The sequence below is a fragment of the Rhinatrema bivittatum genome, chromosome 16, assembly GCF_901001135.1.
Source record: "Rhinatrema bivittatum chromosome 16, aRhiBiv1.1, whole genome shotgun sequence".
Taxonomy (NCBI): domain Eukaryota; kingdom Metazoa; phylum Chordata; class Amphibia; order Gymnophiona; family Rhinatrematidae; genus Rhinatrema; species Rhinatrema bivittatum.
In genome coordinates this window covers 38659346-38677572 of record NC_042630.1, presented here as the reverse complement: position 1 = coordinate 38677572, position 18227 = coordinate 38659346, and the positions used below count along the sequence as shown (strand labels likewise).

The 18227-nt window shown below is 47.2% G+C and overlaps 1 protein-coding gene across 4 annotated transcripts in view; it reads right to left on the bottom strand.

Annotated features, from left to right (window-relative positions):
- Positions 1–18227, bottom strand: part of LOC115078133 (Fc receptor-like protein 3) — a 55510-nt gene that overhangs the window by 10457 nt on the left and 26826 nt on the right. For 2 of the 4 annotated variants that reach the window (XM_029580806.1, XM_029580805.1), the window contains 3 exons: positions 17102–17389; positions 16495–16797; positions 10324–11835 (listed from right to left, as the gene is read on the bottom strand). In XM_029580806.1, the coding sequence (XP_029436666.1) occupies positions 11108–11835; positions 16495–16797; positions 17102–17389 (1319 nt within the window). In that variant the 3' untranslated portion in view covers positions 10324–11107. Of the gene's footprint in view, positions 1–649; positions 678–1260; positions 1369–10323; positions 11836–16494; positions 16798–17101; positions 17390–18227 lie in introns of those variants that run through there. The other 2 variants (XM_029580807.1, XM_029580808.1) reach the window with 2 other exon arrangements.

Here is an 18227-nt window from a genome sequence, read left to right as displayed (position 1 = left end):
CCTGAGTAAGGCTCTATACTCCTTCTTCTAAGAGAGATTTCTTCAGAGGATTGTCCTTTTGTGGGCGTCAGAGGGAAGGCTGCCTAAACAGGGGGAAAGTCCCAAGAACTGCTGTCCGAGAAAAGCATCAGCCAGAGACTCCTCTGCCTTTGGATACTGGAAGAGAGAGAGAGAGAGAGAGGGGCAGAGGAGCAGGTAGCAGGGGCAGCGCTCAGAGAGGGAGAGCTTTGCCCAGAGTGCCTGCCTACCAGGGTCTGCAGCATTTGCTACTGCCTGACACTGTGTCCACGTTTCTGTACTGACCCTGCCCTCAGCATTGGTTTACCTGCTGGGAATTTTTGTCTTCCTGCAGGCAAGGGACCAGTAAAAGATTATATTTTTTGGACAACAATTCCTGTGTGAAGTTTGTCCCTTTTTACCCGAAATACTGACTCCCCTCTCTCTCCTTGTTGGGAGAGAGAGGGGAGTCTAGAGCCTAGGAACCGGGGGTAGTGCTCTGGCCCATGACCCCCCCTGCACGCCAGGGCAGGGACCACAGAAGAAAATAAGAGAAGCCTTAGGTGTGCTGCCATCTGATCTTCTCTCCTCCCCTGGGGGTTGAGCAGACGATAAGAAAAGTAAATAAAGCCCCAGAACCGGAGATACTCACCTAGCTGGAGGCGTAAAGTGATGCTCATCTACACAGGAAGAAAGAAAGAAACAGAAGCACCGTCACTGGCAGGGCCTCGGGGACGGCGCTATCCTCCTCGCAGCGTTCCTTACGCTTTAAGGAAGGTGATCCCGGGGAGGGGGTGGCGGGGAGGGCTTCTGAGGGGATGCACTGTGACTTCAGGACCACCCCCAGGACAAGGAATGTCGCTCAAAGCTCCTTATTCCAAAACCCGCCCAGGGCGTAGGTTGGCCGAACAGCTTCGGGCCGAGAGATTCAGCGGAACCCCGATCCGGAGGAGTTTCCGCTGAACGCCAGGGTGAAGTGATCCGGCTACCCTAGGTGTGCGGACGCGCCAGCCGGCATGTGTCGTCCCTTTGGAGCCCATGGCAGACTGGCTGCCGTGGATTTTCCAGTTTCTAAAGACCTGGAATGGGCGAGGACCGCGGACCACGTTCTCTGTTACATTACAAGCCCCAGTGGTGCCTCCAGGGGAGGGTGGGAAAGCAGAGTAGAGCAAACCTGCTGCCGGGACCCAGGGATAGCACCACGGAGGGGTCCCTGTAGAGTCCTCTTCTCTCCTACCAAGGGAAATATCGTAAGCAACGAACCTGCCTTCTGTTGATGCTTCAAGTACAGGAAAAGGAGCACCGCGAGGAGAATAATCAGGCACAGCAGGGAGAAGATCAGCCCCATGGTCGGGAGGATATTGCTGACCTCTGCAAAGGAAAAAGAATATTAATAAGCTAACGAACAGAATGAGAACCGGGTGGAGCACACGATAAGGTTTTAAGAGTTTGTGGCCTTCAATTTTTGGTCATCCACTTGCTAGAATGAGAGGATCACCCCAGTTTTCAGCCACTTTCCAATGCCAGCTGCGCCCGCTTAGTGACCGGGGGGTAGCCCTGGGGGCAGCCGAGGGTCACAGAAATAAAAACGGGGCCTGCAGCTTGCAGGAAGTTGGCGCTCTTTGTGCCCAAATCTGAGTTGCCTAGAAATTACATTTACCAGTCCAGCAGCCTAAGAAAGCTGTCGAGCTTCGTGAAAGTGGTGGGGATTTTGATGCCCCAGGGGAAGAGGGGCGAGGAGGATGGGATCTCCTCCTTACAGGGCTACTGGAGAGGGCTTCTATTTGATAAAACTGCAAACAAGGGCAAGACAGCCATAAGGGGAAAAGGACTTTCTGAGTGCCCCAAATATGCCTGGGGTAACTCTGCTTAGGGCTAGCCAAGAAGTTCTTGTCAGGTGGACCTACACGTGGGATGTGTTTTGAGATTTTCCTCCCCACCCATCTCAAATGTACACAAGACAGAGCCCTATCGATTGCAGGACCCACCCTCTGGAACACGATGCCCCCTGACCTCAGCCAAGAACCCTGCACCCAAAAGTTAAAAAAAACCTCAAGACCTGGCTCTTCAAAAAGGCCTTCCCGCAATAACACCTTCTTTCCCCGCTAAACCATCCCCTCACCCGTAACCCTTGTCCTTAAACATGTATTGTATAAACGTTTTCTACGCCCTCTCTAATAAATCTTGCTCATTCCTTTGCCTTCTCATTGTTAATATCCCTTCCTCCTCTTTGTTAACAACCGCTCTCCTTTCATTCTTCTTCCCTTATGTTTCCTTGTAATATTTACTTTGTCTTCATAATTAATCTATTATCTTAGACCCTCTGCAATTTTACTGTTCAATGGTTTCAGTTGAGAACCCCCCTCCAAGTTGCTCTTCCCCCTCTTCCATGTAATTCGCTATGTTCCATGTTAACCGATATGATGTTATCTCCCAGGCAAAAGACTAATATCTCTAACACGCCTTAGAACAGCAGCACCTGTGCCTGCACTGTGAGGCCCCTAAACCAAATCTATCCAAAGAAGTCCAGTAACTCATTCTTACTCCGACTCATCTCGGTGAGCCATGGCAGCGCTCATTTAGTAAGCAGCCATCCAGATCTCACCCAGTGCCCAGTCTGCACTTTACCATCCAGCGCTCATTCAACTAGCAACATCCAGCGCTCACTCAACTAGCAACATCCAGCGCTCACTCAACTAGCAACCATCCAGCGCTCACTCAACTAGCAACATCCAGCGCTCACTCAACTAGCAACATCCAGCGCTCATTCAACTAGCAACCATCCAGCGCTCACTCAACTAGCAACATCCAGCGCTCACTCAACTAGCAACCATCCAGCGCTCACTCAACTAGCAACCATCCAGCGCTCATTCAACTAGCAACATCCAGCGCTCACTCAACTAGCAACATCCAGCGCTCAGTTACGAAACCAATCATGGCGATCTCATCCATCCCCATCATCCACAACCTCAAGAGACCATCAGCAAAAAAACAAGCCTTACCACACTCTTTACAAAAAAGACTCATCCCTATTGTCATCTCACCTTTAAACCAACTACTGGGACTGTCACTTTTCACCTTATCACTGCTGAACGCACAGTCTTTGACTAAGAAAACTCACCTGCTTCATGACTATCTGCTAGAAACAAACACAGACATATTTGCAATCACTGAAACCTGGTTAAAACCAGAAGACATCGCTACAATCAACCAACTCCCTACTCACTCGTACAACATATTCTCAATCCCCAGACTCAAAAAACGAGGAGGAGGTCTTCTTCTGGCAGCAAAAAAAACACTAGGAATGTCACTACAAACTTCAATATCTTCACATTCTCTAGAATTTGCCGTATTTAAATCCTCTCACCTTCAAATCGGGCTCACATACGCCACCCCAGGATACCTCGAAACCGATCCATCACCTTTGATTGAAAATATAGTAAAACACATCAACTCCGACACACCAGCGATACTATTGGGGGACTTCAACCTCCATGTGGATGTATCCCCCCATTCTCACAGCTGTGAAACTCTCCTAAGCACACTAAACTGCATGGGTTTCAAACAAATAATTAAGGAACCCACCCACAAAGCTGGTCATACGTTGGACCTCATTTTCATTAACCAGGAACTTACTCTTTCCTCTCACCCTACATGCCTTCCAGTTCCCTGGTCAGACCATAAGCTGATCAACACAACACTAAAGATAAACCTACCTACACTCCCAGAAAAGCAGAATAACACAATCCAATTCAAAAAAATGTGCAGCCAGGAAATTCTCAGCAACAGACTATCGGATGAACTTAACCAACTGGACCTTACTAACGCGGACTCAGCCATTTTGTCCTGGAACAACATTACCAAAAAAGTGGCCGATACTACATGCCCAACTATTACCAAAGCTCCTCAAGCAAACAAGGACAACAGAAAACCTTGGTACACACCAAAACTAAAATCCTTAAAACAAGATCTCAGAAAAAAAGAACAACACTGGCGGAAAAACCCAACATACACCAACATCACAGCATTCAAAACCATGATGCACCATTACAGAATATCCATCCTCCAAGCAAAAAGAGACTTTTACTCACAAAAAATCCACCACTTCATTTTCGACCCTAGAGCGCTTTTTTCTTTGGTCTCATCCCTCACTAAACCCCTACCAACATCCATACCAGATGATAAAGCAGCAAGCAAAGCAGAAGAACTGGCAACCTACTTCAAAAACAAGATACCAAATCTACTAACTCAGTCCATTAATAATAACAATAATAATTACACTACGCCAGTAATACCTCGAGCTGCAGTCTCATCACAAAAGGCTAGCCTTAAGGAGTTCGAACCGACCTCATCCTTAGAGATCGAAAATATCCTAAAAAAGCTCAAACCTTCTTCTCACCCTCAGGATACCATACCCACCAATCTCCTCATCTCTTGTGCTAAAATCATATCCAAACCCATCGCACAAATCATAAATTGCTCCTTCTCTCACGGGATTGTACCTGACCCACTAAAAATGGCAATCATAAAACCACTCATAAAAAAACCTAATCTTTCTCCTGAAAACCCAGCCAATTTTCGCCCAATAGCTAATCTACCCTTCATCGCAAAAATCTTGGAACGAGTTGCAAACAAACAACTAACAGAATACCTAAACGACCACAAAATTCTTTCCCCATCGCAGTTCGGTTTCCGCCAATCTCGAAGCACCGAAACCCTCCTAATCTCATTAACGGACTCTATATTACTTAAACTTGAAAACAGACAACCGTGTCTTCTCATCCTCCTAGATCTAACAGCAGCTTTTGACACGGTCAATCACAACACATTAATAGATCGCCTGGCAGAAATTGGCATCAGAGATGAGGCCCTCAACTGGTTCAAATCGTTCCTACAGAACAGACAGTATAAGGTCAAGATCAACAAAGAAGAATCTCCACCAGTCACCTGCAACTTAGGAGTCCCACAAGGATCATCACTCTCTCCAACCTTATTCAATATTTACCTTCTGCCACTCTGCCAGCTCCTCATCAACCTGAATCTCGTCCACTACTTATATGCAGACGATGTTCAGATACTGATTCCAATTACTGAATCTCTCCAAAAAACTCTGGACTTCTGGAACTCTTGCCAACAAGCCATCAACAACTTACTCACCAACCTCAACTTGATCCTTAATCAAAACAAAACAGAATATCTCCTCATTTCCCAAAACGGAACTTACACACTTCCAAGTACCATCTTGTCAACTCAATTAACAATAACTCCACAAGTCAGAAATCTAGGAGTTATACTTGATAACCAAATGAATTATAGATCACTCATAAATAACATCGTAAAGGATGGATTCTTCAAATTACAAGTCTTAAAAAGACTGAGACCACTCCTACATTTCAAAGACTTCCGATTAGTTCTACAAGCAATCATTCTCACGAAAATAGATTACTGCAACTCACTTCTACTGGGTCTCCCTGCCAACGCCATAAAACCGCTACAGATGCTGCAGAACGCTGCAGCGAGGATCTTAACCAAGTCCAACAAAAAAGACCACATCTCACCCATCTTAAAAAGCCTACACTGGCTTCCCGTCAAATTCAGAATACTATTCAAAGTGCTCTCAGTAACCCACAAGGCAATACACAACCTGGCACCACTCGAGCTCACATTCCCTCTCCAACTCCACACATCTTCCAGACCAGTGAGACAAGCCTACAAAAACAACCTTCAAATTCCACCGATGAAATCAGCATTAAGTAAAAGAGCTTTCTCCACATCTGGGCCTAAACTCTGGAACTCTCTCCCAGCAGAGCTCAGATCACTGCAATGCTCCACTACATTTAAAAAAAGACTCAAGACTTGGTTATTCAACCAAGCTTTCCCATAACATCAACCTGCGAAATATCCCTGCCAATATCCCCTCAGTGGTAACACGCTAGAGAACTATATAGATCTTCTCTAGAAATCACATGATCTTTGGCAGTCTCTTATCTTCGGCAGTCTATCATTAAAACCCAGCCTCTAGCCTATATTAGGCACCGCTCATGTTAATTATGTTATTACCCCCTTATATCTTAATCCAAGTTAATTCGACCTGTTCATTGTAAGACATTTACTTGTCATTGTTGTTATTGTTTAAAATGTAAACCGAATTGATCAATAATTTTGTTATTGGAAAGTCGGTATAGAAAAATGCTAAATAAATAAATAAAATAAATCTACAAATACCGGTATATAAAAGCTGTTAAAGAAATAAATAAACAAAACAAACCTCTTTTGGAACAAATTTTGGTTTCAAAAAAACCAAGCTCTTGCAAACACCCTTCTGGTCTTCCAAAATGAGCAACTATCTCCTCGGGTAACAGTGTTTAGGTGAACACAACCTGAGCACTGTTACCCTGGTCTTCATAGGTTTGGTGAAATGAATCTTGCGTTGATAAGCGGTCTGCCATCTCCATTCAAATCCAATGGGAAAACAGCTTAACTTTACAGAGTGGGACAGCCTGCCACAGAATCTACTCACTGAGCGAGCGCCCCAAACAGCTGAGCACCCTAACGCTACCATTGAAAATGTACTATAAAATGACCTAACAAACTATTCGTGGCAAGCAACAGCTAAGCCCTCGTCCCTGGCAATGGGAATCTATCACTGTGGCGGGCAATGAAGCCATTTCCTTGCCATGGTCAATCACTCTCCAGAAGACAGCTGTGTGTCGTTCAAGACCATGGCCAGCTAACCACAGGTTGGCTAATACTCCTGCTTGGGGTAACCATCCAGGCCCCTCAATATACTTCAATATTAGCAAACAATGGCAAACTCAAGGAGGCCTCCCAAGTCATACTAAACAATGGCTTGATGAGGAGAGTAAGGCTCATCTCGTTTGTCCAGTTTCCATCCTGTTGCAATACTAGGTGATCTCTGGCTTTCTCTTCACTTCTTCGTAACTAAGAATCCTCCGTGCTTGTCCAGTGCTTTCTTTAATTCAGTCACTGACCCTGCCTCCCTGCCAGGCTATGCCATGCATCCATCACCCCTTTCCTTGAGGAAAGATTTCCCAATCTTACTCCTGCGTCTACCTCCTTGGAGCCTCATGGCGACCTCTTCTTCTGCATGAGTTTTTCTTTTAAAGTACTTGAATGTCTCTATCATAAGTCCCCCTCTTCTGTCTGGTATTCCTATTTAAATCCTTACATCCCCTTTCACAGGGTGTCTGGTGCGGGCCCTGCATCACTGTGATGGCCCCTTCTCTGGACTGCCTACATCTTTTTGGAGGTGCGACCTCCAGGACTGGAAAGATTGTGGCCGTGACTCTTTTTTTTTTTTTTATTAATGAATTTATATCAATTTCAAATTATAAAGCAAGACCAGTTTTGCCTAATGTTATCCCGGATTTCTTTCAGCAGCTCCTTGTTCAGCGTGTTTGGACCTTTGCTTCAAGCTCACTTTGAATCCGTTCGTCTTTATCCAGGAGTTTACAGATCAACTCAGCTCCTAGGATTACACACGGGTGGGGCCCTTTTTAACTTAGGATGGGCCTTTTTAAGGCAATTTTTGGAACCGGAGCACATCTGGGTTTGCTATGACAAAGAGTGTGAAGACTTGTGCAGTCAAGGCTTGTTATTTTAACTCCTAATTGTTTTGGGAAATGTTTGGAATGCGTAGGGTATATTTTGTAGAGCAGTGAAAAATCTCCCCCTTGAATGCATTTGGATTTGTAATTTTTAGACAGCAGAGCGTGAAGAATGTACAAGGGCGTCAAGGCTTTTGCAAGGCCCTGGATCATTCTGCAATTTATCTAAACATTTGTAGATGCCAATGGTGCTAAAAATAATAATACATTTCTTTTTTTTTGTTGATCTGTCAGTTTCCTCCTGCTCCTCTGTACTATCGGCTCAGGGACTGGGATATTTTATTTATTTATTTTTAAATTTAGATTTATATTCTGCTTTTTGCACTTTTCACAGTGCTTCAAAGTGGATTACATTCAGGTACTGTAGGTATTTCCCTATCCCCAGAGGGCTTACAATCTAATGGGCCAATTCAGTAAAGTCCGCGGGAGAGCGGGCGAATGCCCGCTCACCCGCCACACGCACAGGCCACTCGCCTGTGCGCGCGATACAGTATTCAAATGAGGCCTGGCAGTAGAAACGGGCAAAAGGAGGCGCTAGGGACACTAGCGCGTCCCTAGCGCCTCCTTTTGGCTCGGAGCGGCGGCTGTCAGCGGGTTTGACAGCCGATGCTCAATTTTGCTGGCGTCGGTTCTTGAGTCCGCTGACAGCCACGGGCTCGGAAACCGGACACCGGCAAAATTGAGCATCCGGTTTTAGACCCGACAGCCGCGGGCCGACTTCAAATTTTTATTTCTTTTTTCTTTTTCCTTTTTTTACTCTTCGGGACCTCCGACTTAATATCATGGCTTTTCTGTGCACTTTCCCAGTGCCCGAAGAAATTAGCGCCTTCTGAAAGTAAAATGTGCAGCTTGGCTGCACATTTTACTTACTGAATCATGTGGGAATACCTAATAGGGCCATCAACATGCATTTGCATGTTGATGGCCCTATTAGGTTCAGCGGGTTGGAGGGCACTGAACTGTATCAGCCTGTAAGTTTGTACCAGAGGCAATGGAGAGTAAAGCAACTTGCCCAAGGTCACAAGGAGCAACAGCAGGACTCAAACCCTGGTCTCCTGGTTTATAGCCCACTGCTCTAACCACTAGGCTACTCCTCCACATTGCCTGCATTTTCGACCCCCTCATTGTTGTGGTGGTCCTGGGCTGCAGCCATGCACCAGGGCTCCTCTCTCGTCCCTGTAAATCGCAGGCCCTGAATCTGGCCACTAGGTGTCAGCCTTACTCAATGTCTAGGACTCCATCCTTCCCTGGAGCTTCACTGCATCCTTGGCCCGGCCAACCCAAGGGAGTGAAAAACCCAATTTGAGGATCAAACCAGGGACCTTCCAGAGGGCACCATGCCAGCCTCTTTCTATGCTCGAGAACTCCTACATAAATCAAAAAAGTTTTTTTTTTTCTAACCAATAAAAATGTTCTGGATTGGGTGGCCAAAACTGAATTCTGATCTTGCTGAAATTCAAAAGCCACAAGGAGGATAACACACGTAATCTCGTCATGGGGAGATCTTTCTAAATATACAGAAACTACTATTACTGCTTATTTCTATACCGCTATTAGAGGTATGCAGCACTGTAAGATACGCATAAGGGACTGTCCTTTCTCCATGGAGCTTACAAACTATTCAAGACACCAAAGATAGTTGGGTCTTGCAGGGGTCCAGAGATCCTCTGTTCCCCTCAATGTTCTTTCCAGAGGGGAGGCAATACTAGTCCGGAAGCCTAGTAACCCTAGTTGGGATCATTGAGAAGGATGGAAAGTTCAGGAATCATAACTTGAGATGCTTAAGTATCATTCTCAAACTTCTTCAGTCTCCTGTGCGCAATCCCAGGATCCTGGACCAAGACGAGGGTGGAGGCCTGCAAAATCTCAAATTTACGTTGCAATCCAGTCAGGTTCCCAGTGTGCTCCCAGAGCAGCTCCTGGGTTTTGCCTGCCGGTAGTTACTACTGAAATATCTTGGGACAAACGAAATGGTGATCTTTCCAGGATAGCAAGAGCTGCCCGTACAGATCCTAGGGCTGTGGTAGCCGGTCTTCCCAGTACATGCCCCCCTTCCTGTGTGGCTCTGGGAGTAGCCCCTGGTCGGCGTGTGAGGCCCTCTCTCGCTGGCTCTCTTCCTGCCAGACTCCCAGGAACATCGCCAGGCTGATGGACACCGCAGCTCATAAGTGTCCCAAGGCAAGACACCGGGTACAAGGAGTGAGGGGGGAGGAGGGATAGGAATGGACTTCTTCTTAGGTTGCTTCATTCCCAGCGGAGCCCACCGGCATCTCCACTACAGATGCAGGGACCGGCACAGCTCTCCAGGGGCCTAACCCCTAGAACAAGGGCGGGGGAAGCGAGCCATTAAGGCCTGGGTGGAAGGACCGGGTGTAGATGACACTTTTGCCTTCCTTTTCCTCACCATAAAATAGAAAAAAAGGTTATGATAGAAACAGGGAAACCTCGGGCTACAGGAGCTCAGTGTTGAAAAGAATAAATTAATGCACAGGAAGCAAACTGGTGGATCCCATCTTGTGTCCCTGCCATGACTCAATTTAAAAAAATTACTAAAAAAAAGAAAAACGTCATGTCTGGTCACAGGCCAGAAATTTTCTGAAACCCTTCCGATGCAAAGAAATCCTGCAGCGGATCATCTTACCTGTAACACTAGTTCTGTAACAGAAAGATTTCATAACAAAGAAATAAGGAACTTCGGTTCAAAGCACATCCTTTAATTAAACAGGATTTTAAAAGCATCAGCACTTATTAGCTACAGCATTTTTACTAGGTACATTTCTTTTCTAATAATAACATAACATTTTTTAATGCAATACAAAGCTAAGATGGCATGACAGATACTCCCCGCACCAGCCAACCACAGCCTAAAAAGTATATCACAAGTTTGGTTGAAAGATGACGTCAGACTATCGAGTTGAACATTTTTCCAACCTCCCTTGTTTAGGCCACCGTAAGCTTGTGGTGATCCTCGGGAAAGCGAGTGACCTGAATAACTCTCCATAACCATTAACCTCATACAAGCCATGCAGAGTCACTGCACAGATGTTCACAGGCTGGAGCGTTGTCCATCACCAGCACACCCCAGATATCCCCTTACTAATCGGCCTCGATAAACGGCTTCCCTTGTGGGCCTGTTCACAGACCTGGAAGAATGCGTCGGACTCGTGGCACCTGCAATTCTGCCAGCCACGGGCCACGCCGACAGATGAGTTGGCAAATATTTATCAGACCAAAGTATCCTTAAAGATAACCAGGGGTATTTCCCCTTAGAAGCTGCTGTGCTTAAAAGCTGATCCCGCAGGCCTAATTTTCCAAACTTCAAGTATAATACAAAAGCAAACTCGTGTTCAACATGTGAGCGTCTGTGAAGCTGCTAAAGTCTGCCAGCCTTGCTTTACAGGTTACCCGCGCAGGTTGGGCTGCTTTAGCACTCAGGGGGCTCCCTTGCCGATAGGCTGCCTGCTGCTATAAGCCTCCTATGCCTAGGCCGAGTCATCGACAGGAGCCTTTCTCAAGGACCCTGCAATCTGCCGGAAGGAGCCAGTGATGCTGGCCAGGTATGCGCTGATCGCCTGCATTTCCACGGCTATTTTACCCGCATCGGCTTTCAGACCCTGCACAGACTGGTTTATCTGTTGTAGAACGGGGGAATCAGTAGCGTGCACGGATCTGGTCTCGGCTGGCTCCCTCTCGGTAAGGGATTCAAAAGCTGTTTTCTGTTCCTGAATGGTTCTTACAAACTTCTTTATAGAGGCTAGAAATGAGATCTTGTCTCCTTGACTACGTTCCTTCATGCTGTTCTTCACCTGATGTCCAGCTACCCCCTCACAGAAGGCACCTAATGGTTTGTCCCTGCACCTCTCCGGGATGGCAGCACCGTCTCTTCTGGAAGGCGATTTCCTGATGTTTCCTCTCTCTTCCTCCAGCCCTAGCCCCTCAGAAACGATGGCCTCTTCTGAAGGCACCTGCCCCGCCTTCCCCGATTTATCCAGAGACGGTGAACCAAAAAGATCCTCGGCCAGGAACGACCAAGGGGCAGAAGAAACAAGGGACCCAACCGGAAGAGGTGATGGTGGCGGGGCATCGGGCGAAGAAGCAGCGAGCGCCAACATCTCGGGAGGGAGTGGAGGAGGCAGAGCTGCCGAGGTCTGGAAGCCACTGCCTTGAGGTGCAGGAGGGAAGGAAGAGGTTTCAGGGGAGCTTCTGGAACCTAAAAAATAAAATGTTTACAAAGGCATTCATAGTAAGCCACGCAATAGATTTGTAGTTGATCACATGAGAAATAAGACTGACATGAACATGAGGCCATAAGCTGCATTACCCACATGAGAAGCATCCTTCGGGCGGGAATTCATACACCGTTATTCCTTAGTAAATATGGCCAGTGTTTAATGAAAGGTCCTGGCCTCTAACATTGAAGCTTATCATTCTTACACATTTCACTCTACCTGCGATCCAACCCATGAACCAGGTCTTCTTCTGGGAAGATCACCACGCACATGCGTTTCACGCTGTTGGTAGTTTTCCTTGCTTGTTAAATTAATTTCCTTTGTGTGTGTGTGTGTGTGTGTGTGTGTGTGTATGTGTGTGTGTGTGTGTGTGCACAGGGGGGAATTTGTGCACTGTGAATGCTGGCATTTCTTTTGTAGGATGGGATTTTGTTAGATAACTGAAGACAGATTTAACTAAAACTTTTGACCTGAACAGGCCTTGTCCAGTAAAGAGTGTTTCCCCCCTAAGCACAGAACAAGGAAAGGTCCCCTGGAAGGCCTGATGAGTTTCATGTTGTCCTTGTTCAGGAAATGGAAGAGCAACCTCGCAGGCCTGAAAGAGCGTGGTCATGCGTGACACTGCGAAAGGAACTTTACAATGCGGTGGGGCTGAAATGTACTCCCCTGGTACCAGGTCTGAAGATGGAGAAGTGACGATATCACGTCACTGCACGGAGCGGCAGTAGCCACAGAGGCATTCACGGAGCGGGATGCCAGTGGCCAGTGGTAGGTGTCCACCTTCATGGAGCGGAAGGATGTAGGGCTGTCATCTCCCAATTAAATAAAAAACAAAAACAAAAAACAAAACAGGGATGGGATCCATCAGGTCTAGAGGACACATATAAAGAGCAGGTAGTAAAATACTGCACGGAGCGGCAGTAGCCACAGAGGCATTCACGGAGCGGGATGCCAGTGGCCAGTGGTAGGTGTCCATATAAAGAGCAGGTAGTAAAATACTGCACAGAGCGGCAGTAGCCACAGAGGCATTCACGGAGCGGGATGCCAGTGGCCAGTGGTAGGTGTCCACCTTCACGGAGCGGAAGGATGGAGGGCTGTCATCTCCCAATTAAATAAATAATAAAAAAACCCAGGGATGGGATCCATCAGTTCTAGAGGACGCATATAAAGAGCAGGTAGTAAAACACTGCATGGAGCGGCAGTAGCCACAGAGGCATTAACGGAGCGGGATGCCAGTGGCCGGTGGTAGGTGTCCACCTTCACAGAGTAGAAGGATGAAGGGCATCCATCTCCCAATTAAAAAAAGAAAAGAAAAAAAAGAAAAAAAAACAGGGATGGGTTCATGGGCTTATAGGTATTACCAATTATTAGGCTTTTCAATATTTGATGATAGTTAATGTGACTTTCAAGGCATTCTTCACTTTCGGTGCATGTCCGGCATGACTCCTTGCTTCAATGACAGGGGAAAAGAAAAACTGATACTTCACACATTTCCAGCATTGCCCTCTGCTTCATGGCAGAGAGCTATGCTGCCGCTTACCCAACTAATCAAACTTAATATTTCACTTGGAAGCAGCTCCAGCACTGCTCTCTACATTAATGGTGGGGGTGAAAAGGGAATTAGAACATAAGGTTACTAAGAGCCAAGAGAAACAGTTAAGTATGAGAACAAATGTGTGAAGCTTGCTGGGCAGACTGGATGGACCGGTTGGTCTTCTTCTGCCGTCATTTCTATGTTTCTATGATATCCACACTTTAACCTTGATATAAACTGCTCTGACTGAAGAATCTACACTATGATGGCTAAACAACAGCCAGATGTTGGATTAGGAATGCCACAGCTGGCTGTAAAGAAGGATATTCTGTCTCCCACATTTATTATTGCACAGAGAAAAGCAGATGAAATGATCTATGTCCATGGGTCCCCAAAGCGTCACTGGGACGAAAATTATCTCAAAAGAAGGGGTCCTGTCAATGCCATGCGGCAGAGACTTTTAAATAAGCGCGGCTCTGGTACTGTCGCTTGGAACCCCTCTCTGGACCGCTCATTTTCTATGTAGGGCGCTGTAAAGTCAAACTCCATCAAATCCCCTTGAAAGATAAGGAAACAGAATATGTCAAAGTGAAAAGTTTTACAAACGCAAAATTAAAAGAAAGAAAGCAAACGATCCCGATCATCTAGTCTATGCCTACAAATACCAGGGAATTAGGGCTGATAATCATACACAAACCAAAATAAGGCCTCTTGGCACACTGCCAAACGTTTTTGTGACCTATGACAGACGTCAGGAAAAATCCTTTGTCCCAAAGCCATTTGATCCTTATTCCCAGCCGAAGAGCTCATTCCCTATCTGGCTCTCATCCATAGGTCACCAGTACGGTAGATCTTACAGTCTTAGGCCGGGTTTCAGTTATCAACCGATAATTCCCTTTGCTCCCAGGCCTCATCCTGCATGTCGCTGCATCTCTCCAGGGTTGCAGGATGTATCCTGGAAGTAGGTGGCACGGCTTCCAATGGCATTGCGTAACATGTCCAAGAGATATTTCTTGAACATCTCCACCAGGGAGGCACTCGAGAGCCCGGGAAAGGGACGTCCTTGATGAATTCTCCAACTTATTTTCAATGATGTCACCAGCTCATACAGTCACCTCTCTTGTCTTATGGCACTGCTCAACTTCTTGTCCCAGGTTTTCAGCTCCTGCAGAAAGATTAGGACCCCTGCTATTCAAATTAACTATGCAAACTCTCGACACCAATGGAAACAGATTTCTGCAGAAATACGACGGCAGCCCGTGTTGCATCCAGAGTGATGAGCGCAGCCATGACTAGAACACACGCTCGGCCGGATGATGTGTCAGCAGCCTGAGAGGAGCCGGGCTTCCCTCTCCAGACACAGAGGGTCCCTGGCGATGTTCCACTCCCCAGAGGGATCCCCCCGCACCAGACCGCTCCCACTCTCCAGCTTCAGTGTGCGATCTTCTCCACCCAGGCATCCCCTCCACTAATACCACCAGTCTGCGCAGACTCCGGATCAGCCAACAGATTCAGGCTCTCAGCCCTCAACTGCAGTGCTGGGGCAGGGTATGGGAGGAGGTGGGTAATCGGTCATCGTGGCCGAGAGGGTTCTCCCCAGTGCTGCTTGGAAAGATGCCATGGCACTGCCCGAGACCACAGAATCGGCTTCCTGAATAACAAACTGGTCAAGTGCAGGCTGCTGGGCAGGAGAGGGTTCAGGAGGAAAAGCCCTCTTAACCAGGATGAAAAATCCAGGTACGAAATAAAAAGAAACAAATTTGTCCACTTGGACCAGGAGCTCCGAGACGCTGTGGCTACCGAACTGCCACCATGTTGGAAATTCCCTCCCCCCTCTTTGGATTAAGATTTTCTTTTATGAATGATCCAATACAAGTTGACAAGCTGAATGGCCTCCTGGTGAGCCACCCCCAACCATCCTCCATCGCTAGTGAGCCATCAGATTTAAAATCAATGCAAGCAAGAAGCAGTGGAATATATTCTGAAGGGGACCAGCGCTTGCTAATGTCAACGGGGGGGAAAAGGATCTGGGTGTGATTCTTGCTAAGAAACTGGGAATGGGCCCTGGCGAGCCGAGCCAAGCAGCAGCGGCCAAAGCTGGAGGGGGCTCTTGGCAAGCCGTAAAGCTGGCCACAGATGCGTGTTCCTGTGCTATACATACACACGCCTACGGAAACCTACACCCAGAAATACCGCACGTGGTATCGTATGAACTGCGCGGCTCCCACCACACTCTTCCTGAAATACTAGCATAAACCTTTACACGCCCACGTACGCAGACAAACCACGTACCGTGGACAGCTTTGAGAGCCGGGCTCAGAATGCATGAGAGTCAGGACCAGGATATAACGCAGGCGGCCGCAATGCAATCCTCCACCATGTCCCTTCGCTGAATACATTTAAAAACGAGCTCAAAACTGAGTTCAGTGCTATTTAAAACAAAGAATGGTCTTCGGTGAGCTCAGATTGCATTTAAGCTGATGTGAAACTGTCTCTCATAGGCGGATAGTTAAACCAAGACTCTACATGGGGGGTCATAAATTGTGGACAGTGAGTGAAAGTACAAGACGGGGGAATTACTTATTAAAGATAACGTTTGCAAGCATAAGCCATTGGGGAAACCAGTGACAGAGAGTGCTTAATTTAATTGAATTAAATTTAACCTTTCATAAACTGCCTTTATAAGTCAAGCGGCCCAGCAGGCCCTGAGAGAGGCAACAATTGTAGAGTATAAAGCCACCATGACACAAAACCCCCAATCGCCTTCCCGCACCCCAAACCTCCCCCTACTCTCCCAACCCTCCCAACCCACTTACCAGACCATGAGACATTTTAAACCCTTCCCAACCATCCCCATCATCGGCAATCTTTTAACCTCCCAAAATTCCTTTTTAATCCACTAAACTATACGCTGGTCTTGCTTCTCCCTAATAAAATCCTCTCAAGCTTCACTACCAACAATATTAATCTTAACAGAGTTATCCTACAAATCTCCGTTCAAACAGATTCAATTAATCATAACTTATTTAACTGCTTTCCCCACACATTCCACTTCTAAATACAGGGAGAGAAATAAGTGTTTGTAAGTATTAGCCACAGTCCTTACCTAGGACGGTGACCTTCAGGATTTCGCTGGAGGCACTGAAGCTCCTTTCCGCATTGAGCTGGTTGGTGGCCCAGCACTGGTAACCGCCCCCATGGGACGGCTGCACGGACCCAACGTGAAGGACGTTCCCTTCCGCGTTCGTGCTGTAGCGTTCGGCGCTCCAGTTGGCTTCCTTCCCATTGTGAAGCCAGTGGAAGGTGGGCGAGGTGCCGGCCGCCACCGCGCAGGTCAAGGTCAGGTTCTCACCGGCCCAGATCTCGGGCCTTTTCTTGTCGAAGCTGAGGGTGGCACCCGAGACAGGCACTAGAATGAGAAGGAGGGACGGTGAGAGGATCCGTGGCACCAAAAGTGGCACATGGAGTAGCCCAGAACGAGTGAGATTCTCCTCAAGCTCGGGTCCTCCCCCTTGGCACGCGCTCACAAAGCCAGGGACCACGACGGACACTTGAAATACGAAGCTAAAGATGTACGTTCATTTCTACATATTGCCATTGGTTCATGTTTACTGTGAGCATTTTGTCGTGAACTGCAAATCTGGGAAAGAAGCAGGTTAACCTCATAGATGAAATACGGAGAGCATATGTTAAATGACTAAAGAGGCACTCACCTAATACAGAGAGGTTAACAGCTTCACTCCGCTGGATGCCGTCAGGAACGTCATTCCGGGCATCGCAGGAATACAGGCCAGCGTCGGCCTCGGACACTTCGGTCACTCTCAGGGTTCCCAGCCCTGTCTGATTGACCTCCGAGCTCCCGAGAACCCTCTGCCCGTGGTAAAACTGGTAGCGGAGAGGAAAGGATCCCTTCAGGGATTCGCACGTCATCACCAAGGTGTCCCCGACCACGGCACGATGGCCGTCCGTCCCAAAGCGAAGGACAGGCTGCGACACCCGCACTGTCAAGAGAGAAAGGAGGGGCCATGGAAGCCGGCCTGGTTCCTTGCAAAGTTTGCTCCACAGATACCGAGAAAGCCTGGGCCCAGTCTAGTTTTAAAATCCCACCCCGAGCCATGAAGGGATTTTGTGGTCCTATTTTCTTAAGAGGAAGAGACAGAGAAAGAGTTCCAGAATGCTCTAGGGACAGGAGATAAAAACCTGACCCAAACTGCTCCAAGGGAATATGGAGAGCCATCGAAAGGGCAGCATGTTGGTGTCGGGCGTGTTTTTACGGGGAAGAGACAGAAAAGACTGCACTAGTTCATCAAAGTAAGAGAAAAAGCAAGCGTGAAAGAGAATACATACCTCTCCCCCTCAGACAGCATTACAGTCCTACTATTCTTAGATACATGAAACTGTCAAGGTATCATCTACACCTAACATAATCACTACTTATTGATATACTGCAATGTAACTATCAATGTTCAATCCTATCACGATATCCTGCAAGTTACCTTTATCAATGTACAAAGCTATAATGTTTGCTTACGACGTTTCAGTGTTGCACCGGTTTTCATTATGAATTCTCAGTGCTGCAGTCCCCAAATGTTCTTGTTAATACTGTAAAATGTTGTTATAACTGCAAACCGGCGTGAAGGCCAGGGCCAAGCTTCGGTACACAAAAGCTTACAAATAAATAGATAATGAAATAAACAGCACTCAGGAAATGCAGAGAGACACAGGAAGAGGAGGTCAGACAGAATCACCCGGACAGAGGGGGGGCGGGAAAGGCACCTGCACGGGCAAAGGTTCAGACAGTATACTGCCCAGTCAATAAAGGCCCGTGACAGGGGCCTT